The sequence below is a fragment of the Carcharodon carcharias genome, chromosome 17, assembly GCF_017639515.1.
Source record: "Carcharodon carcharias isolate sCarCar2 chromosome 17, sCarCar2.pri, whole genome shotgun sequence".
Lineage (NCBI taxonomy): Eukaryota > Metazoa > Chordata > Chondrichthyes > Lamniformes > Lamnidae > Carcharodon > Carcharodon carcharias.
In genome coordinates this window covers 4,338,755-4,362,340 of record NC_054483.1, presented here as the reverse complement: position 1 = coordinate 4,362,340, position 23,586 = coordinate 4,338,755, and the positions used below count along the sequence as shown (strand labels likewise).

Here is a 23,586-nt window from a genome sequence, read left to right as displayed (position 1 = left end):
AAAAACAAAAATACCTGGAAAAACCCAGCAGGTCTGACAGCATCTGCGACAAGGGATACAGTTGACGTTTCGAGTCCGTATGACCCTTCATCAGAAGTTTCTCCAGGTATTTTTGTGATAACAACAGTTTGGCTCCTGGTTGACCAAGTTGCCGGCAACAAATCTCAGCTCCTCAAAGCCTGTTCATCTGGAAGCCACTGACCACTGCCTGCCGAGCAGAACAAGTCTCTAAATATCAATCTCATCCTGCTGCATTACCCTCCACTTTAAAGGAATTTTGTACTGCTGTCCTCAGCCAGGAAGCCACTGGAATTGGAACCTCTCCATGAAGCCACCCCATCTGGATTTTGACTTTCTGGACTCTGGAAATCACGTGAACGGATATTCATTTCTGTGGTTCTCTTACTATGGTTATCCATAGTTGTAAAACCCTCTTTTCCATCCCCCTTACTGTACATGTGCGTGTGCATGTGTGAGATTGCGAACGCCTCCCCGCTTCCGGGGTTTGAATGTGAGAACAAACTAACCTTCTGAGTTAATCATAAAGAGTTTGCTATGAGCTACTTATAAAATTGAACAACACAAACTGAGGATTTGAGAAACACGCCACTGCCCATTTTAAAAGAATTAAAAATACCTCCGCTTACAAACAGATGGTGAGACGATAAAAGAGTTCAGTTTTGTCTCTCTCTCATTCTCATAATACCACTATAAGAAGAATATGACAAACAGGAGTAGGAGGCCATTTGGCCCCTCAAGCCTTCCTGCCATTCATTACTGATGTTCAATTCTATCTTCCTACCCTACAGACAAATCAAGGATACAAAAATCTCTTGACCTCAGTCTTGAATATGCTCATCAACCAACCGTCTGCATTGACTTAGCATCTGGGGTGAAGAATTCCAAAGATTCCCAACCCTCTCTGAGCGAAGAAATTCTCATTCCAGTCCTAAATGGCCAACCTCTTATCCTAAGACTGTCTAGGGTCCCCTAGCTCTAGACTCTCCAGCCAGAGGAAACATCCTCCCTGCATTTACCCTGCAAAGACCTCTAAGAATTTTATTTGTTTCAATGAGATCAACTCTCATTATTCTAAACTCCAGGCAATGTGGGGCTATTCCCTTTTTTTATTAATTTATTCATTCAGGGGATGTGGGCGTTGCTGGCTAGGCCAGCATTTGTTGCCCATCCCCAATTGCCCTTGAGAAGGTGGCAGTGAGCTACCCTCTTGAACCGCCGCAGTCTCTGTGGTCTAGGTACACCCACAGTGCTGTTAGGGAGGAAGTTCTAGGATTTTGTCCATGTGGTGTAGGTACACCCACAGTGCTGTTAGGGAGGGAGTTCTAGAATTTTGACCCAGCGACAGTGAAGGAATGACGATATATTTCCAAGTCAGAATGGTGAGTGGTTTAGAGGGGAACTTGCAGGCTGTGTTGTTCCCATGTGTCTGCTGCCGCTGTCCTTCCAGGTGGTAGAGGACATGAGTTTGGACGGTGGTGTTGAAGGAGCCCTGCTTGTCCACTCAATGTCTCCTCATAGTACAGTGCACCCAGGAATTCAGTGAATTACAACAGCCACCAACAACCTGTCCAATGACACAATGGTTTCCTTCGCTTTGTACTGAATGGATTGAGTTAATTAAACCAATAGCTTTGACTCTGCATTGGTCCTGCACCTCAGTATTACGTGCTCAATTGTACCCAGATCCGTTTCTCTCTCAAACACTTCCAGTATTGTTCCTTTTAATGACAAGTATATTCTGAGTTGAACCTACCTATGTGCATGACACTGCATTTATCTAGTCTGAGTGCCTCTGTCTGACCCACAGCTAGGGCAAGGAGGCAAGTCCTGAATCCACCCCAGCCGAAACGAGGATCGAACCCATGCAGTTGTCACCAATTTGATCCACAGCATCGGAGCCAAACAGCGCCCAACCCTTCCCCAAAGATGTCGAAGTTGCCATTGAAACACACACTTTTCCATGCATGTTGCAGTCTGGAGCTGTGGATAGTGATGGTAGAGGCTCCAGAGTTCTTTCCATCACATGGCTGACCAGGAATCTCTCCCACTCTTACCGCCTCCCATTGGAGTGTGTTGACAGGTTGATACTCAACCTGTTTGGCTATGTTATCAATGCACCTTCCTTGGTCATCAAGTCCTGGGGTGGGTCTTGAATCCTGAGCATCGGGCTCAGAGGTAGGGACACTACCCACTGTGCCACAAGACCACCACCCCTTTTTATAGTAGGGGTGCAGACAGTATAAGGGTGGTTATCCCAGCTCTTTTGTGAGTCACCCCGGGCTCAGGTAGAGGTCCCATGCTTAGTCATAGTGGAAATAGCAAACTTCGGCGGTGACGGCTGAAGATCTTGAATCTCGAGACACAATTTACAGGTGGAGGAGGATCCTTCAGAAAGAGGGCTTGTGTTTCCTCTTAAGCACACATGAGGAAGGCAATGGGAAAACACCTCATGTTTTCTTTTCCTTTGTCAAATTTCTGAACGAAGTTGAAAATGGGAAGCTTTTAAGAGCAGCTGAAGAGAAAAGTGCAAGACCACAAGGCGGGAGCAATGAGTAGAGAATCTGCCACCGGGCAGATCACGACTACTGTACGTTCTCCTCTACAGTTTTAATCCTTGGATACATTTCAGTGTCATCCCAACTGTCCAACTTACAAGAACAGTAGGGTGAATATGAGTGAGCCCAACACTGATCCCTGGGGAACAGCACTAGTTAGCTGCCTCCAGGCCGACCCACAGCTATTGACTGCAACTTTTACCTGTGGAATGGGAGCCTAGTCCAGTGTCTGCCATTCCCAGTGATGCCACAAGATTGAAACTTGAGGTAACCTGATTTAAAGATGGTCTGAAAACCCATGCCCACTGGAGTACGCTCATCCAGTAACGTTGTGACTTACAAAAAAAGCAACAAACTGAAGTTAGCCTGGAAGATACAACCTTTCTTTTCTGGAAGCTATATTGAGTATCTACAGCTCAATGGTTTCTTTCTCAGTGCTCATAAAACTTTAGGATATGACGTTAAACCGAGGCTCCATCTGCCTGCTTAAGTGGATATTAAAGGCCCCATTACAGTATTTCAAAAAAAAAAGAGCAGGGGGTGTGCTGGCCAACATTTAGCCCTCAACCAACATCATAAAAACAGATTTTCTGCCCATTATCACATTGCTGTTTGTGGGAGCTTGCTGTGTGCAAATTGGCTGCTGTGTTTCCTACATTACAACAGTGACCACATTTCAAAAAGTACTGCATGGGCTGTAAAGCGCTTTGAGGCTTCCGGTGGTCATGAAAAGTGCTATATAAATTAAAGCTCATCTTTCAATTAAGTCTTGAAAATAGTCATAAGCTTAGTTCTGTGGAGAACAGTCTTGCCATTGAGGGAGAGCACGGTGCCCTCATATCCCAGGAGTTATGCCTACATTACTAAATTGACTTTGTATCCTTGGGATGAGAGGATTGACCTGTGAGGAGACTGAGTAAATTGTGTTTATATTCTCTGGAGTTTAGAAGAATGATACGTGATCTCACTCAAACCTACAAGATAATGAAGGGCTTGATAGTGTAGACACAGAGAGATTGTTTCCCTTGGTCGGGGAATCTAGAACACAGGGGCACAGTCTCGGGATAAGGGGCTGGTCATTTAGAACTGAGTTGAGGAGAAATTTCTGCACTCAGAGGGTTGTGAATGTTTGGAATTCTCTACCCCAGAGGGTTGTGGATGCTCCATTGTTGACTATATTTTAGGCTGAGAAGGACAGATATCTGATCAATCGGGGAATCAAGGGATATGGGGGGGGGGGGGGGCGCGGGAAAGTGGAGTTGAAGCAGATGATCAGCCGGGATTGTATTGAATGGCGGACTCGAGGAGTTGAATGGTCTACTCCTGCTCCTATTTCTTGTTTTATTCTTGAGCGGGTTATGGCCAGGGCAGCATTTAGTACCCATCCTCAACTGCCCTTGAGAGGGTGGTGGTGAACTGCTGTAAGTGCTGTGTTGTTGTGTCCTCCAGGGTAAGGCTGAGAGGGCTCTGTGTTCAGAGGCGCCACCCTACAGATGAGACGCTTGTCCGTTTTTTACTAACTGAAGGTGTCACCCTATCGGAAGAAAGGCAGAAGTCCAAACTCCAGGATGTTGCTGCGGCGAAACGCCTCCCATGTCCATTCCACCACTGCACTCATTGTGAACTCAGGGCACCCAGGAGAGAGGCTGGCTGTCCAAAAAAAATGTTTATCCTCAGGATGTGTCCATTACCGCCACTTGCAAGGGAAAGCCGACCCCTGTAGTCAGACAAACAGCAGGAATACTTACCCAGGCAGCTCTCTCCATCGTCCAGTCAGTAAAAAAACCCCATTCTCCTGGCTGCCTTCCCTTATCACCTGGCTCCACGTGGTGTCCCAGTGTGACGTCACGGCGCGGGAGGCGGGAGGCGCGGGGTGATGACGCGACGCAGGGCGGGGCGCCGGTGACGCCACGACGCAGGAGGCCGGGAGGGGCGTGGCTAGGGGCTCAAACCCCCGCCTGCGCGCTCTGGTTTCCATGTCATTGGTCGCCAGCGCCGGCTGCGGGGAGGAATCAAAAGCCGTCGGCAGGGCGGGCGACTTCACGGTGTTTTCGATCCACAGAGGCGAGGGAGACATTGGATTAGGTAAGGGTGCAGGTTACCCGCGAAAAAAATGGGCTCTCGAATTTTAAAATTCCCCTTCAGCCCGCTTCCCGTCAGGGGAGAGGAGGGAGAGAGGGTGGGCAACAGAAGCGGCGGTCAGTGGGGCCGGTGGCTAGCCGGATACGCGTCACCTGAGCGGCACGGGGGCGGGCCAATCACGAGCGGCTGTGGCCCGCCCGCGAGGCTGAGAGGCAGGGCGGCGGACCAATCGGAGCGCTGGCTGCCCGCCGTTCGCCTGGAGTGGCAAGGGCGCTGGCCAGTCGTCGGTGGCGGCGGTGGCGGCGGGGGCGGGGTTTCCGCTAGGGCGGGGAGCGCCGGGGCTCTGGCGGAGCCGAAGGCGGCTTCGGGGAAGATGCCGCAAGGTCACCCGGGGGGGGGGTTGGGGTTGGGTTGGGTTGCGTGGTGGTGGCCCCGCTCCTGACCGGACGGCTTCCCGCTCCCAGGCCACTCCGGGGAGGCCGAGCTCCTCACTGCCGCTTCCCCATCCAGGCTATCAGCCTGTGGAGCTCTCCATCCCCCTCCTGTCCTCCCTGACCCGGGTTAAAGCCTCTGTTCCCCTGACAGGGTGGGTGGGGGGAGGGGGGAAGGGGAGGGGGAGGGGGAGGGGGGCTCAGTCCCCACTCTCCCCCTCTGGCAGAGCTGAAGGAGGTGGGGCAGCTTCCCCCTCCCCCTCCCCCTCCTCCCCCTCCTCAATTCCTCCTCTGAGAACATGGCCCAAGGTCTGGGCGCCCTGTTGACCCTCAGAGCCCAGCTTCACCTTGACAAAGGAGCCGGGAGCGTGTGCAAGAGGTCAGCAATTCCCCTGGCAAGCCCTCACCACTTCATCAGACTTCCCAGTTCCCTCCAAATATATTTCTCTCTTCATAAGATGCATAAAAAGCAACACAACGCCAAGTTTGCACCAATTTCGTGTGGTGTGAAGCGCGAAAGAGTTGCTCTCGTGGGAAGTGGGCGTCGCTGGCAAGGCCAGCATTTGTTTTCATCCCTAACTGCCCTTGAACTGAGTGACTTGCTGGGGCCATTTCAGAGGGCAGTTAAGAGTCAACCACATGGCTGTGGGTATGGAGTCACATTGTAGGCCAGACCGGGTATGGTTTCCTTCTGTAAAGGACATTAGCGAACCAGGTAGATTTTTTTTTTTTACAACCAACGATGCTAGCTGTCATGGTCACCATTAACGAGACTCGATTTAGGTTCAAATTTATTAACTGAATTAAAATTCCACCAGCTGTTGTGGTGGGATTTGAACCCATGTCCCCAGAGCATTAGCTTGGACCTCTGGATTACCAGCTCAGTGACATTACCACTACAGCACCATCTCCCCCATGTGGTATTCTGAGGTGTGTCTCTATTCTTACAATTACAAGTCACGTTTGCAATATACCTTTCTTGCCAAACATAGTCTGAGAGTTTTTGCACACGTTCCAGCCCCAAGCTTCAGTGCATTCCTCAGTAGTCCTGGACCTTGGAATGTGCCGGTCTGCACACTCACTTGCGGGCAACTCTTTACACTGGAAGGCCAGCAGATTTCAGGCAGAGCAAAGAGTGTCTTTCACCGAGCTGATGGTCGTCCAGGAGCACTTAATGTTTATCTCAGTGTGCCCCCCCTGGGACCAGCCCATAGAGTCCTGTGTTACGGAGCTGCTTGGGGTGAGCCTTGACAAAAACCACTGCATCTCTTTCCAGACCTACTTTGCAAAAGCACATTCCAGGAGGAGGTGGGCGACAGTCTCTTCCCCACCACAGCTCACGAGGTCAAAGTGTAGTGGTGCTGAGGCTCCTTGTGTGCAGGAAAGGATTTGATAGGGAGGGTCCTTCTCACTTCCAGTCAAGCTATGCCTTGGCACCAGGTTGAAAGTTCTGGTGATGAGGCATTCTGCCAGATGCCTTTGGCAGTCTGCTCAGGGAGCCATCCGACATCTCTTTACCCCAAAGGGCCTCGAGGATGTTATGTGCAGACCTGAGGGACTTTTTCTGCACCTACCTTATTTTATAAGACATCAGGAGAGGGTGGGATGGAAAACATGATTTCAAGGTGTTTTAAGGTACCTTGCATGCGCAGAATCAATGATCCAATTGACATGATATGTTTAGCAAACAGCAGAATTTGATTTTTGCCCCACCTTTGAGGCCTACTCAGTGCCCCTGCCTATCCCTCTTCTGCATGTGAACTTGACAGATTCTTAAAAACCAGTGGCAGTCGTTTTTGTCCTGAGGACGAGTTATCTGTGCAGGGAGCACGGTTTCTTACACAAAGTCATAACGAGGGGGCACTTTGTTCCTTGTACCCAGTGTGAGAACAGTTCTGCTGAGCGTGTCCTTGGTTGTGGACAGGAATAAAAGTTCCCAATTTGACCTAATGTTATGAAAAGGCCTTGCTGTCACAGGCTGCATTAATGAAAGTGGAGAGGAAGTGATATACCTGCATTAACTGCAGCAGGTCTTTAATGGCCCTCCTCATGTAAAAGGAGGTGACTTTTACAAAAGGGGTGGGGGGATAGAGGGGGCAGTGGGGAGGAGGCTGAGACACAGTAGGTCAGGCATTTGTAGCCAGCAAGAGGAATTGGCATCCAAAATGTTTTTTTTTTTTTTGAAGAGAATTGCAGAAAGCACCTTTTTTTAAACCCTTGAACGGTCAACCTCTAGTGACAGATGGAAGGGACAGGTTGAACGGTCTGTAACCTGGAGCCAGCTGGATGGAGGTGTGTGCTGGGAGGCCTTGCTGGCTGTTTCTCCCATGGTGAGGGAGTTGAACATGATGTTGAAATGAATTTATTGTGGAGCAGGGAGACAGCGATGCTGGAAGTGGAGTGGGTGGTGGCAGGGGTAAGTTGCTGAATGCTGGAATAGCAGCTGAACCTTGGTGACAGAGTTCACCTTAGAAATCACTGAGAGGGATTGATTCTCAACATAACAGAATAGGAAATCAGTAGGATAGGATGGGGGAAATCTTCTGAATGCAGTCATTGAGATGCATACGATGCGGGATAGAAACCTGGCCGGTGATTGTGGTGTAAAGGGGTTGTGTCCGTAACCCGCGGATTCCAGAAAGTGCAGCCGCCCAAGGGCTGAAAATCTTTAGGCACAAGTTTACTATAAAAGGTAACTGTAGGCCACGTTGTAATGTGAGATGCAAGCCTGCCTGCAATTCTTGTGACTGTGCAGGTAGGAGCTATACACAGGTGCAGGGGTGTGCTTTCACTCTCATCTTGTTTGAAGGTAATTGGGGGTGGTATGGAGTCCAACAGCAGTTTGGGAGATCCACCTACATAAAAAGCAGGTGTACGCTGTTAGAATCACAATCAGATCTTCTACACTAGTGAATGATACCATCAATTAAGGTATTATTTATCTGCTGTTAGGTGTTGGTATCAGTGTAAAAGTATCTACTAGGCAGGGAGACAAGTTCCCAAGCTTTTGGGCATGTTGGAGAAACTTTAATCCAGACCCCATATTCGACTGAAGCTGGTCGGGTTTAAACTTGTATTTGTTAAACTACACCGATGATTAAACTTTGAAAAGTAACCATGGTTTAGAAATATTTGCTTGGTCTACTGATCCATAATTAGCTGTCAAGCCTGTACTGTGTGTGTGCGTGTCCAAATACATTGACCATTGCTCAATGCATTCACTAGTCATCTAGGCTAATCCTGTTCATCATATGTTGCTGATTGCGTATCCAGGCAGAGATCATTAATTTTGAGCCTTGCGTTACAGCCACTTTATGGCAATTTGATCTTGTGATAACCTGTCTCCATAATGGTGCCTCTGGGAGCAGCTGAAAAGCTGATCAAAGAATGGTACTGTTAGTTGGTGATTGCTATCTTTGGTTTTCAGAAGGTTGAACTAAGTATTGCACGTGAAGGGCTAAACGTTGGACTGTGGCGTTCAACACTAGACTTTACTTTGGCCCACAAATGCAAAGGTTAGTTCAAAGTGTTAATTCGATTGGATTCCTGGTAGGCTGAAACGAGGAGTAAACTTAAGACATTGAATGTCAAAGGGGGAATGGTTAGATTCAATGGCATTACCATTGCTGAAACCCCCACTATCAACATCCTGGGGGGTTGCCATTGACCAGAAACTGACTTGGACTAGCCATATAAATATTGTGGCTGCAAGAGCAGGTCAGAGTCCAGGGATCCTGCGGTGAGTAAGTCACCTGACTCCCCAAAGCTTGTCCACCATCTACAAGACATAAGTCAGGAGTGTGATGGAAAATTTTCCACTTGCTGGATGAGTGCAGCTCCCACAATACTCTAGAAACTTGACATCATTCAAAATAAAGCAGTCCGCTTGATTGGCACCCCATTCACAAACATTCACTCCCTCCACTGATGCACAGTAACAGCAGTGTGTGCCATCGACAAGATGCACTGCAGGAACTCACCAAGGCTCCTTCGATAGCACCTTTCAAACCCACGACTGCTACCACTCAGAAGGACAAGGGCAGCAGACACATGGGAACGTCACCACCTGCAAGTTGATCTCTAAGCCACTCGCCACCCTGACTTGGAAATATATTGCCCTTCGTTCACTGTCAAAAGTTACAGATTCTCAGAATTGTTACGGTGTCACTTTATGGCAAAAGAAGGGCAACTAGCCCATCGTGTCTGCACCGGCTCTCTGAGCATTTTAACTTAATGCCAATCTCCTGCCTTTTCCCTGTAATCCTGCACATTGTTTCTATTTGAATAATCAAGCAATGACCTCTTGAATGCCTCAATCGAACCTGCCTCCACCACACTTCCAGGCAGTGCATTCCAAACCCTAACTACTCATTATGTGAAAAAGTTTTTTCTCACCTCGCATTTGCTTCTTTTGCAAAACACTTTAAAACTGTGTCCCCGGTTCTCGATCTGTTTATGAGCAGGAACAGTTTCTCCCTATTTACTCTGTCCAGACCCCTCATGGTTTTGAAAACTTTTATCAAGTCTCCTCTTAGCCTTCTCATTTCCAAGGAAAACAGTCCCAACTTCTCCAATCTTTCCTCATAACTGAAGTGTCTCATCCCTGGAACTATTCTCGTAAATCTCTTCTGCACTCTTGCTAATGCATTCACATCCTTCCTATAGTGTGGTGTCCAGAACTGTACACAATACTCCAGCTGAGGTCTAACCAGTTTCTTCTATAAGTTCATCATAACCTCCCTGCTCTTGTACTCTATGCCCCTATTAATGAAGTCTAGAATACTGTATGCTTTAGAAAGAGCTCTCTCTACCTGTCCTGACACCTTTAATGACTTATGTATATATACATCCAGGTCTCTCTGCTCCTGCACACCCTTTAAAATAGTATCCTTTATTTTATACTGTCGCTGCATGTTCTTTGTACCAAAGTGCATCACCTCACACTTCTCTGCATTGAACTTCATCTGCCACCTATCTGCCCACTCCACCAGTGTATCAATGTCCATTTAGTGTGGCACTGTATCGAATGCCTTTTGGAAGTCCATATACACTACAACAACCACCTCGGTTAACTCTTCAAAAAAATCCTGGAACACTCTTCCTAACAGCACTGTAGGTGTACCTATACCACATGGACTACAGCAGTTCAAGAAGGCAGCTCACCACCACCTTCTCAAGGGCAACTAGGGATGGGCAGCAAATGCTGGTCTGGTCCACGACACCCACATTCTGTGAAAGAATAAATAAAAAGAAAATTTGACGTTATCGACCAAGGAGATCAGCCAATGTAATTGAAACAGATTATAACCCTTTTGACAAGTTTGGCCTGTTCTAAGTTGTTGTGAAGGTATTCCCTGAAAGAAGCATTTGAGAATTGATTTTTTTTTTCTCTCTCTCGCCTGCAGCCCGGCAGCTCTGCACAGCCTCCTGAATGTAAGGCAAGGCACTGAGTACTTTTTGTCCCCTGGCTGAAACAATAGGACATCCTGTTGTCTGACATTCCAGCACAACACTGGCTATTGCCTTTCACAGTGAGCCGCTGGGGAGGCCTCTGTCCATAGGTTCTTTGAGTGGTATCACTGTAACTAGTGTCCATGTCTGTGCATGAGCCAACAGGCGACATGAAGTGCATTCCTAACTCAGCTGGGACAGGGCAGTGCAGAAAATCAATGAAGATCTTTGGAGCCTGATAACGTGAGGCCTGGTGGCAGTGATGTCAAGGCAGGGGAGGTATTACTTGCTGATAATCTGCAAGCCTGTACGGGGAAGTTCGTCCTAGCCAAGAATAATGTGAGCTATGTTGACCTTAGTTTGCATTGTTGGCACAGAAAGCTGCTTAGAACAAGGGTAATCTGATACTCGTAACGAACACCATGCAGTAAAATCAGCAATGCACATCAAACAATTGGATCTGCCTCCTGGCCGTAAGTTGCAACTGCTCCTGGCAGGAGCTTAAAAGCGCCGCGCCGAAGATTTTTTTCGGAATCTGACCATGCGCATCCCAGTAATTGTGGGGCGCTTTGAGAGCGGCTGGAGTGGTTTCACGCGTGCTGCAGTCCATTGCGTGCGCAGGATGCTCCCAGTCACGCTGCTAATCAGGGGGCTCTGGTGGAAACTGGAATGAGCCAGGGTGCAGGATCTGTAGCCCATGAAGGAGTGTAGATTGGAATAAGCAGATGTCCAGTGAGCTGCCTTTTGTTAAGTTTCTGCCTGTTCCCCTGACTGAATCATTAAAGTTCAGTGATGTGTTAAATTGTGGCCAAGAAACAGAAAATACTGCAAATACATGAGCCAGAACACACCGGTGGAGCTAGGTTTCACTGAGCTCAGGTGTGAACTCTGTTTCTTGCTCCACAGCTGCTGCCGGACCTCCTGAATATTTCCCGCATGTTCTGCTTTTCTCTCAGATTTTCAGTATTTTGCTTTTGCATTTAATTATAGTCTTTTTCTTTGAGTGGATGGAGAGTAATTCATGATTTTTTTTTTTGTTGGGGTTTTCCTATTCTGAGAGTAGAGCACTTATGGTGTCTTGTATCTGTTTCAGTGAATCCCAGATCAAGTATAATATAACCATGTGTCCAGCAAAGCTCCCCCTTTAACTTCTGGCTTCAGCAAAAAATCCCTCTGTGGCACATTCCCAGTCTCCTCTTGGCCTCTGTGTGCACTCAAAATTGCAGAATTGTTACAGCACAGAAAGAGGCCGCTCAGCCCGTCGTGCCTGCGCTGGCTGTCCCGAATGAGCAATTCGCCTTGTGCTGCTCTCCCATCTTCTCCCCACAACCCTGAGCATTCTTCCCTTTCTGATGATTTGATCCCCTATTGAATGCCTCAAATTTGTGCAGATTGTTGGTATTGAGAGCTTATAGGCAGAGGAAGTATTACTTGCTGATACTTGCAGCCTGTATGGGGAGTTGGATCAGTAAACCTATTTATGTTGTGTAATTCACCCAAAGGGAGAATAATTGAAACTCTGTCTGGTCAAACTTCTCCACTCAAGTTTTCCCAGAAATCAACTGGTTTTCAGGATGTGTTCCACCACAACCTGTAACCTCATGGCCCAGCATATGTCTTACTCTACCATTGCTGTCAAACGAGGAGATTGATCCTGGTTTAATGAGGGGTGTAGGAGAGGATGCCAGGAGCAGTGCCAGGCATACCTAAAAATGAGGTGACCTCCTAAAAGAGTCATAGGTATGAATGCCACTGTTATCTTTTAATTGCCTGGGAAGTATGAAGATCTCAGACTCAGACAGTTCAAACTTAATGGTTCTGCAGCATTTGCTCTGCAATCAGACTGCAAAAGTATCATTCAAAATGTCTTGGGACCATGTGATGGTGAAGCAACATCACAGCACTACAGGCATGCTAAACAATGGAAGCAGCAGGCTATAGACAGAGCTAAGCGATTCTGCAGACAACAGATCAGGTCAAAGCTCTGCAATCCTGTCGCGTCCAGCCATGAGTGGTGGTGAACAATTAAACAACCAACTGGAGGGGACGGCTCCACAAATATGTCCCGTCTCAGTGAGGGTGGAGCACAGCATTCTTGCAAAAGTCAAGGCTGAAGAGTTTGCAACCACCTTCAGTTAGAAGTTCCTGGTGAATGATCCCCCTTAGCCTCCTGAGGTCCCCAGCATCACAGATGCCAGTTTTCAAACAATTTGATTCATTCCATGTGATATCAAGAAACAGCTGGAGGCACTGGGTACTGCAAAACCTATGGGCCCCAGTTGTAGTACTGAAGACTTGTGCTCCAGAGAAGGTGGGAGAGTGGCACTTGGTGAATTGCTTGGTCAGGAGAGCCAGTGCAGGGTTGACAGGCTGATGGCCTCCTTCTGTGCTGTAACAATTCTCTGATTTTGAGAGCCCTCAGGCATGAGCATAGTGGGAATGTGCCACTGAAGGAGAGATTGTTTACAGAGGATGCAGCCATGTCCCCTTGCTCCCAGTGGGTTAAAGGAGGAAATTTGCTGGACACAGCTGCACTCCTAGCAGAGCTGTCCTAGTACAGCTACAATACTGGCATCTACCTGGCAATATGGGAAATTGCCTGGGTATGTTCTGTCCACAAAAAGCAAGACAAATCCAAGCTGACCAATTACCGGCCATCAGGCTACTCTCAAAGGGTTATGAAACAAAGGGTGGTTGATAAGTACTAAAAACAGGCACTCACTCCACAGTAAACTGCTCAGCAGTGCTCCGTTTTGGTTCTGCCAGCACCCCTCAATTGCTGACCTCATTCCAGCCTTGGCCCAAACCTGGAAAGAAGAGCTGAATTCCAGACACGATGTGACATCAAGGCAGCATTTGACTGATTGTGGCATCAAGGAGCCCTAGCAAAACTGAAGTTACTGGGGATCTTTGGGGGAGGGGGAAAACGCTACTGGCTGGAATCGTATCTAGCACAAAAGGAAGATGGTTGTGGCTGTTGGAGGTCAATCATCTCAGCTCCAGGACATCAGTCCAGGAGTTCCTCAGGGTTGTGTCCTAGGCCCAACCATCTTCAGCTGCTTCCTCAATGACCTTCCTTCCATCATAAGGTCAGAAGTGGGGTTGGTTTGCTGGTGAATGAACAGTGTTCAGCACCATTCACGACACCTCAGACTCCTCTGTGCCCACATGCAGCAAAACCTGGATAACATTCAAGCTCAAGCTGGTAAGTATCAACTAACATTAATGCTACCTGGTGCCGGGCTATAACCATTTCCAACAAGAGAGAATCTAACCATCTCCCTTTGATATTCAATTGCATTACCAGCACTGAATCCCCCACTATCAACATCCTGGGGTTACCATTGACCAGCACTGAACTGTAACAGCCATGTCAATACTGTGGCTACAAGAGCAGGTCAGAATCCTGCAGCGAGTAACTCACCACCTGACTCCCCAAAGCCTGTCCACCATCTATAAGGCACAAGTCAGGAGTGTGATGGAATACTCTCCACTTGTGTGGATGAGTGCAACTCCCACAATACTCAAGAAGCTTGACACCATCCAGGACAAAGCCTGCTTGTTTGGCACCCTATCCATCACCTTCAACATTCAAACCCTCTACCACCTGCAAGGTCTACTGCAGAAAGTCACTAAACCTTCAACTGCATTTCTCAAACCCATGACCTCTCTCAGTAAGGGCAGCAGACGCATGGGAACACCACCATCTGCAAGTTCCCCTCCAAGCCACTCATGTCCTGACTTGGAAATGTTTCACCGTTCCTTCACTGTTGCTGGGTCAAAATTCTGGAACTCCCTCCCGAACAGCACTGTGGGTGTACCTACACCACATGGACTGCAGCGGTTCAAGGCGGTGGCTCACCACCACCTTCAAGGACCACTAAGGATGGGCAATAAATGCTGGCCTTGCCAGTGACACCCACACCCTGGGAGAATTAAAAAATATTGTGCTTTCTGTATTGCACAGTGGAACAAGCTTAACGTGCAGCAAGGAACACTTTTTATATGTGAGGAATACCTTTTAAGAGCAAGTTTTTTTTTGGATCACTGCCTTTTATAATGCAATTATCTTTATCACGCAGAGCAGTGAATTATGCATGGTGGCTCCATTGAAATTGATTCCTTCTGGACTCGATCCAGTTTAGCTTCTGAGACTTGTCTCGCTAGACATTCTGTGGAGTTAAAGCCTTGGCTGCCCGTGGGGCAGAAACAGTCTGGGTCAGTGAGTGCAGCAGCTGCACGAGCTGTTTTCTGTAAATTGAACTTTGACCTCATTTTCTCCATTTTCGATCGCATTGATCAGCGAACTGAGAGTGGGTAACTTGAACTATTGTAGCAGGGGCATCTCTTACAGTATCTGGCTACTGGCACACCCATCTATTGTTAGTCCAAGAGTATGAGGTGTTGCACCACTAAGAGGGCACATTCAAACTCATCAATTCTTCACTGGTTGCAGAATGTCATGTTTATCTGTAACCTGCCAGTAATCAGCACGATGTGTACAGTATGTACAAATCAAGTCAGCTGGTCTATCTGTTTAAGTAAATCATTATATGTAACTAGGATCAAGAAGGAGAGGGTGCAGCTTTAAAATAATTGGCAAAAGAAGCAAGAGCGATATGAGGAAAGACTCTTTCACGCAGCGAGTGGCTACGGTCTGGAATGCACTGCCTGAGAGTGTGGTAGAGGCAGGTTCGATCAAAGCATTCAAAAGGGAATTAGATTGTTATCTGAGAAGGAAGAAAGTGCAGGGTTACAGGGAGAAGGCAGGAGAATGGCACGAGACAAATTGCTCATTCGGAGAGCTGGTGCAGACACGATAGGCTGAATGGCCTCCTGCACTGTAATAATTCTGTGACAAAAACAGAATTACCTGGAAAACTCAGGTCTGGCAGCATCGGCGGAGAAGAAAAGAGTTGACGTTTCGAGTCCTCATGACCCTTCGACAGAACTTGAGTTCGAGTCCAAGAAAGAGTTGAAATATAAGCTGGTTTAAGGTGTGCGTGCGTGCGGTGGGGGGGGCAGAGAGAGAAGCGGAGGGGGTTGGTGTGGTTGTAGGGACAAACAAGCAGTGATAGAAGCAGATCATCAAAAGAACACATAGGTGTTAAAGTTGGTGATATCATCTAAACGAATGTGCTAATTAAGAATGGATGGTAGGGCACTCAAGGTATAGCTCTAGTGGGGGTTGGGAGAGCATAAAAGATTTTAAAATATTTAAAAATAATGGAAATAGGTGGGAAAAGAAAAATCTATATAATTTATTGGAAAAAAAAAAGGAAGGGGAAAACAGAAAGGGGGTGGGGATGGGGGAGGGAGCTCACGACCTAAAGTTGTTGAACTCAATATTCAGTCCAGAAGGCTGTAAAGTCCCTAGTCGGAAGATGAGGTGTTGTTCCTCCAGTTTGCGTTGGGCTTCACTGGAACAATGCAGCAAGCCAAGGACAGACATGTGGGTAAGAGAGCAGGGTGGAGTGTTAAAATGGCAAGCGACAGGGAGGTTTGGGTCATTCTTGCAGACAGACCGCAGGTGTTCTGCAAAGCAGTCGCCCAGTTTACGTTTGGCCTCTCCAGTGTAGAGGAGACCACATTGGGAGCAACGAATGCAGTAGACTAAGTTGGGGGAAATGCAAGTGAAATGCTGCTTCACTTGAAAGGAGTGTTTGGGCCCTTGGACGGTGAGGAGAGAGGAAGTGAAGGGGCAGGTGTTGCATCTTTTGCGTGGGCATGGGGTGGTGCCGTAGGAGGGGGTTGAGGAGTAGGGGGTGATGGAGGAGTGGACCAGGGTGTCCCGGAGGGAGCGATCCCTATGGAATGCCGATAGGGGGGGTGAAGGGAAGATGTGTTTGGTGGTGGCATCATGCTGGAGTTGGCGGAGGATGATCCTTTGAATGCGGAGGCTGGTGGGGTGATAAGTGAGGACAAGGGAGACCCTATCATGTTTCTGGGAGGGAGGAGAAGGCGTGAGGGCGGATGCGTGGGAGATGGGCCGGACACGGTTGAGAGCCCTTTCAACCACAGTGGGTGGAAAACCTCGGTTAAGGAAGAAGGAGGACATGTCAGAGGAACTGCTTTTGAAGGTAGCATCATCAGAACAGATGCGACGGAGGCAAAGGAACTGAAAGAATGGGATGGAGTCCTTACAGGAAGCGGGGTGTGAGGAGCTGTAGTCGAGGTAGCTGTGGGAGTCGGTAGGCTTGTAATGGATATTGGTGGACAGTCTATCACCAGAGATTGAGACAGAGAGGTCAAGGAAGGGAAGTGTCAGAGATGGACCACGTGAAAATGATAAAGGGGTGGAGATTGGAAGCAAAATTAATAAATTTTTCCAAGTCCCGACGAGAGCATGAAGCGGCACCGAAGTAATCATCGATGTACCGGAGAAAGCGTTGTGGAAGGGGGCCGGAGTAGGACTGGAACAAGGAATGTTCCACGTACCCCATAAAGAGACAGGCATAGCTGGGGCCCATGCGGGTACCCATAGCCACACCTTTTATTTGGAGGAAGTGAGAGGAGTTGAAGGAGAAATTGTTCAGCGTGAGAACAAGTTCAGCCAGACGGAGGAGAGTAGTGGTGGATGGGGATTGTTCGGGCCTCTGTTCGAGGAAGAAGCTAAGGGCCCTCAGACCATCCTGGTGGGGGATGGAGGTGTAGAGGGATTGGACGTCCATGGTGAAGAGGAAGCGGTTGGGGCCAGGGAACTGGAAATTGTTGATGTGACGTAAGGTGTCAGAGGAATCATGGATGTAGGTGGGAAGGGACTGGACAAGGGGAGAGAGAAGGGAGTCAAGATAACGAGAAATGAGTTCTGTGGGGCAGGAGCAAGCTGAGACGATCGGTCTACCGGGGCAGTTTTGTTTGTGGATTTTGGGTAGGAGATAGAAGCGGGCCGTCAGAGGTTGGGCGACTATCAGGTTGGAAGCTGTGGGAGGAAGATCCCCAGAGGAGATGATTCTGTGAACCTGTTGTGGCTGAGCTGACTGCTGTGACTTACTGAAGAGGATAATCAGTCCTTAAAAAGCATCACCATTGTAGGTCGTGCCCACGATATCTGTGATGTGATATGGACTGATGCACCCTGTGCTGTGTATCGAGGAGGATAGACCAGGAGTGCTCACTGGCATTCTTGCACACTTTCAAACATTTGACTGAGGATCATTCACACGCGCGTATTTCTGATATAAACACACAGATGTAACTTTCAGAAGTGCCTTTAAATTTCATGGCGTCGATAACTCGGTGCAATAGCTTTTTTGTCATGATGCCATCAAAATTTAAACTGTTGACGTTGGATTTGCATCTTGCTTATTTTGCTACCTTAGAAAACTGCACAAGTTCCTTTTTTTTAAAAAAAAAAAGAATGTGGGTGACAGTCCAGCAACGTGACTTCCCTCGCGTGATCTGACCACACTTTTTTCATTTTTTCTAAAGTGAGTTAACACTTACAAACTGAAAGCTTCCTGTGACCAGGAGTTCCACTGGGATAACAGCTTTTTGATTTGCAACATTCACTCAAGGTATTCACGGATTTTTTAACAGTGTTAATTTGAATCCCACGTCAACTTGTGAATTGGCTTCCGTTTCCATATATGCTCACAATGTGAATGTTGGAGCTTTGAGTTCTGAGAAACCATTAAACAAGAACATTATCACCTGTTCCACAAGATGAGCTTCACTGGCTAGGCCAGCATTTGTTGCCCCTTGAGAAGGTGGGTGGAGAGTTGCCTTCTTGAACCGCTGCAGTCGATGTGGTGTTAGGGAGGGAGTTCCAGGATTTTGACAGCATGACGTTGAAGAAACATATGTAGCATATGGCACAGTGTCTGACAGCACTGCATTAAGACCTAGTGTCTTCATAAAGTGCTGTGGCTACAAGAGCTGGTCAGAGGCTGGGAATTCTGCAGCAAGTAACTCACCTCTTGACTCCCCAAAGCCTGTCTACCATCCGCAAGTCAAGAGTGTGATGGAATATTCAGCTCCCACAACACACAAGAAGATCGACAGCATCCAGGACAAAGCAGCCCACTTGATTGGCACTCCCTCCACCAGAGATGCACAGTAGCAGCAGTGTGCACCATCTACAAGATGCACTGCAGCAACTCACCAAGGCTCCTTCAACAGCACCTTCCAAGCCCATGCCCTCTACCACCTAGAAGGACAAGGGCAGCAGATGGGAACACCACCACCTGCATATTCCCCTCCAAACTACTCATCATTCTGACTTGGAAATATATCGCCGTTCCTTCACTGTCACTGGGTCAAAATCCTGGAACTCCCTTCCTCACAGCACCGTGGGTGTACCGACACCACATGGTCTGCAGTGGTTCAAGAAGGTAGCTCACCACCACCTTCCCAAGGGCAATTAGGGATGGGCAATAAATGTTGGCCCAGCCAGCAACGCCCACATCCTGTGAAAGAATTACAAAAAAGATTGCTTTTTCAGCCGGTTCCTCCTCTTACTTTTTGGTAGCGGGTGGGTCAGTTCCTGACTCATTTGAAAGGTGGAATATCTCATCGACCTGCCTTTGATCTCTGTTGTCATGGGGTGAATCTGATTGCTCTGGAGCAACCCCAAGTACAGTTAAAGTTTTTCTCACTTGCAGGCTTCCGCCAGAATAATAAGTGCTGCCCTATGTTTCGTTCATTGGCTGTGTGACAGGCCAAGATATTAACTTGCGCAAGGCCCAACAAACTAATATAAAAAGCACCGTGACTACAATTTTGATATTGATTGCTGTGTAGTGTGGCAGTCAAACAGCCATGTGTACTTGTGTTCCCCTACAAACACTATGCTAAGGCAAGGCCCTGTGTTGGGGAGGGAGGCGTCAGTTGAACTTACCCAGTCGGCTGATTTGTAACCCAAATTGCAGTTGGTTGGCAAGTTCTGAGAGCTTCTTCCAGCATTGGCTGTCACTGAGCGATTTGGAATACCCACTTGCTGCACTCGTTTAGCAAGGTAAGGACGAACATTTGTGTGGCTGCAGTCCAGCAAGCTGTTTCTGCTGAAGGGGAAACCGCACCTATTGGCTCACTAGACTAATGGTCTCGACTGTAAATGGTTCATTGTTGTAGAGTCTGTGTCGTCATAATTGTTACTAAGCGAAACTGCGTCAACAGTTTGGGGAACGTTCTATAGGCTTTATTATTAACCAAGTTTATAGTGTTTTTGGTCCCTCCCCACCACACCTCTCCACTCTGCTGACTCATACAGCTGCCTACTGTACTTTGCCCGAGTTCTTGATGACAGGTTTGAATGTGGACACTGGCCAGCGAGCTGAACTTGATCCATCCTCGGTTAATACCCACACGCGCTCATTGCGGCGGGAGTACGGAGCAGCGATCAGGAGAATAGCCCTAACCATTTCCTGTTTCCTCCCCCGACGAATTGAAGTGCAGCATCTACTGTGCCAAACTGTGTCCTCGCTCCGCTACCTTGTGACCTTCCTGCCTTGTGTGGCACCAAACCTTTAACCGAGTCTTCATGTCCAGCCTTCTGATTTGTCCCCAACTCCTTTCCATCATGCCGTCCGCTAAAAGCTGCATCCATTATCTGTCCCCTAGCAGTTACAGTTTGAAGAGACTGACTTTCCGTGAAAAGATGGTGCGAATATTTGGTGCTAGCAGGTTACTGTTTATCTTTTAAAGTTTTTAAAGTGCTGTGGTTTTTTTTTTTTTGCTGCATGTTAATTTTCCTCTTTCGTTTTTGATTTCCAGCGACGCTGTGGTGAGCTCAGGAGGTGAAAAATGCATCGTTTAAGGACTTGTGCTGCTAAGTTGAGGCCATTGACTGCCTCGCAGACTGTTAAAAAATTATCACACAGTGGGCCAGCAGTGTCTAGGACGTTTCAACAAGGCCGTTTCTATACTGCGCCAGTAGCTGCTGAGCCCTTTCTGAGTGGGACTAGTTCGAACTATGTTGAGGAAATGTACTTTGCTTGGCTTGAAAACCCACAGAGTGTTCATAAGGTAAGCCCCGGTGGAGGAGATTTGTGTCCTGCTACCTTTGCTCATTGGCTATCTTCAAGAAAGCTTTTTCCATGGCCAGGTAAGTGTAGGAAGGTTTGCCGCAGCTCTGGAGACACGGACAACGTCAGCCAAAGGACTGCAGCACTCTGGATTGAAGACACTGCTGTGTTACAGTGACTACGGTGCTGGTGGGATGCAACTTGTTCAAGATGATTCTAAATGACTGTACAACTCTGGGTAAACGATGAAGCTGCCATTGATCTGCCATCATTGTTCTGGATGCTCACTTTTTTAACCAAGATCAGGGTGAAGCAAAGTGTGGTACCATACATATTAACTATCAGGAATACCTGCCTTATTAAAAGATGGCTCCAGAAATCAGATTTCGATTCGCATGCTCTATATTTTGCTGACTAATTGCTGACGTTTATTACACTTGCTGATCGCCCCCGCCAGAAGAAAAGATGGCTGTGGGGAGGGGAGTTAAAAATCTTTCATTTTGGTGAAAAGAGGGTCATGTTGCTGAAGCTGTTCATTTTGCACATCAGGCCAAATGCAAGAATGCCAAATTTCAAAGGGAGCAACAATTTATACTACAGGAGAAAAGGGTGTGATTGGTTGGCAAGTTGACTCTGGCCGAAACATTGCCATGTCTTTCACAACTGTCTTCTCCGTGACAATGCTATGGTGAAAGACATGGCAATGCTTCGGCCAATCAGAGTACAAATTGTTGCTCCCTTTGAAATTTGGCATTCATGCGTTTGTCCTAATGAGTGTAAATTGGAAAATCGTCAACCTCATGTCTCTTTTCAGCAATGTCCAAGTTCTGTACTACCAAGTGACTGTTTAAAGATCTTTACTAGAGTGCCTGGGTGAAAGAGGGCATGAAAAATATTGGTAAGTAAAATCAAGGAAAACCCAAAGAGGTTTTTAAAAATACGTACAGAGCAAGCGATTAATTGAGGAAAGAGGAAGAGCCGATTAGAGACCGAAAAGGTAGCCCCTCTGCGTGGAGGCAGAAGGTGTGGGCACTTTTTTTTTTTATAAGTACTTTGCGTTGTTATCAAAGAGGGGGACGATGCAGATATGCAGTTGAGGAAGAGTGTAAAATATTGGCTGGGATGAACATAATGAAAAACAGTAAATTTACAGCACAGAAGGAGGTCATTCAGCCCATCTTGACTATGCAGCCAAAAGAGAGATCCCAGCATAATTCTGTTTTCCAACTCTTGGCCTGTAGGTAATGGCACTTCAAGTGCATATCCAAGTATTTTAAAAATGCAATTAAGGTTTCTACCTCTACCAACCTAAAGATAGATAGAGCTCCAGAATGCCCTCCCCTCTCCAATCCTCTGGGTGACAAAGTTCTCCAACTCTCCTCTGATCCTCCTACTTATTACTTTCGATCTCTGACCCCTGGTTATAGACTCCTCTGCTAAGGGAAATACATCCCTCTTTATCCATTGTATATCGGCCTCTCATAAAATGCCATACAGCTCAATGAAACCCCACCTCAGCCTCCTCTATTCCAAGCAACCCCAGCCTGTCCAATCTTTCCTCCATAGCTTAAACTTTCCATACTTGGCAGTATTGGCATAAGCCTGCCTGTACCGTCACGAAAGGACGCAAGAGACAGGAGCAGGAGTAGGCCAGTCGGCCCCTCGAGCAGGCTCTGCCATTCAATAAAATCATGGCTGATCTGACCACGGTGGTTTCAACTCCTCTTTCCTGCCTGCCCAGCCGTAACCCTTCACTCCCTGAAAGTCCAAAATCTGTCTAACTCAGCCTTGAGTAGATTCAATGACCCAGCCGCCGCTGCTCTCTGGGGAAGAAAATTCCACATCATCTCCATCTTAGATGGGAACCCCCCCCACACCCCCCAATATGTTGACACTGTGCACCCTAGTTCTAGATTCCCCCACGAGCGGAAACATCCTCTCCGCATCTACCCTGTCAAGTCCCCACAGAATCTTTTATGTTTCAGTAAGATCGCCTCTCATTCTCCTAAACTCCAATGAGTACAGGCCCAGCCTGCTTAACCTTTCCCCATTAAACGACCCTTTCATCCCAGGAATCAGCTGAATGAACCTTGCCTGAATTGCCTCAAATGAAAGGACATCCCTCCTTAAGTAAGGTGACCAAAACAGTAGCTGCAGTGTAACTTGTGTTTTATACAGTTCCAGCATTATCCCTTTGCCCTTATACTCCAGGCCTCAGCTCATAAAGGGAGCTGGAAATTTGGCTGCTTAACCACTTTCTCTCCCTGTTCTGCTGCCTTCAGGGATCTGTGGACATGCACTCCAAGGCCCCTCTGTTCCTCCACACTTCTCCGCATGCTACCATTTATTTTGTGTTCCCTTGTCTTGTTTGTAAAATTTCAATGTTTAAGCTCCCCAGAAGTCGGCAGGTGATGCCTTGCCCCAGTCCTGCATGGATTTCAGCTGCTGTTCGCTAATCGGGTTCGTGAAGACTGGAATAGGAAGGGTTCCCAATGCAAAACGACACTGCAGCTGGATGAATGCACAGTCCACAGTCAAAGATTCCTCTTTCCGCAGAAAGCTGATGAGCAATCTGGCAGGTTTCCTGGTACTTTCCAGGTGCTGGGAGTGAATACTTAAAATAGTTTGTGTGGTCATGGAGTGACCGAGAGGGGCGGATAAGAGTTTAAGTATATTACAAGAGGCTGGCGGTTGGGGGAGGGGGGGCGGGGGGTGTCAGTTGCAATTGGAGATGGTAGATTGAACAGAGAATATTTAATGCTGCCAAGGAACTCCGCAAACCTTTTGCACACTTATTGTTTTTTATTTATCTTCAGTTTTATTGGAAATGGGATAGCATGATCAGATAAATTTTGCTTCCGCTGATTGCTCTTACAATATATAACAATTTGAGGGTAGGAGGAATCCACTTAGGAAGAACTGGGCCAAGTACCAGTTTGCCTCAGACTCCAGAAATGACCTGGATTGAAGCCCTGCTCTGGGACTTGAGCATATCATCTAGGCTGACACTTTAGTGTCACGCTGCTAAATGATCGATTACCTGATTACTCATGGTGGGATCCATGTCCTGTGCAAATTGGC

General features: G+C 47.6%; 1 protein-coding gene across 5 annotated transcripts in view; it reads left to right on the top strand.

Moving 5' to 3' along the window:
• The first annotated feature begins 4,534 nt into the window (after nt 1–4,534).
• Nucleotides 4,535–23,586, top strand: part of LOC121289803 (2-oxoglutarate dehydrogenase, mitochondrial) — a 100,430-nt gene continuing 81,378 nt past the window's right edge. For all 5 annotated transcript variants that reach the window (XM_041209638.1, XM_041209635.1, XM_041209640.1 and 2 more), the window contains exons 1-2: nt 4,535–4,661; nt 20,255–20,506. In XM_041209638.1, coding sequence (XP_041065572.1) covers nt 20,285–20,506 — 222 coding nt within the window. In that variant the 5' untranslated portion in view covers nt 4,535–4,661; nt 20,255–20,284. The remainder of the gene's footprint in view (nt 4,662–20,254; nt 20,507–23,586) is intronic.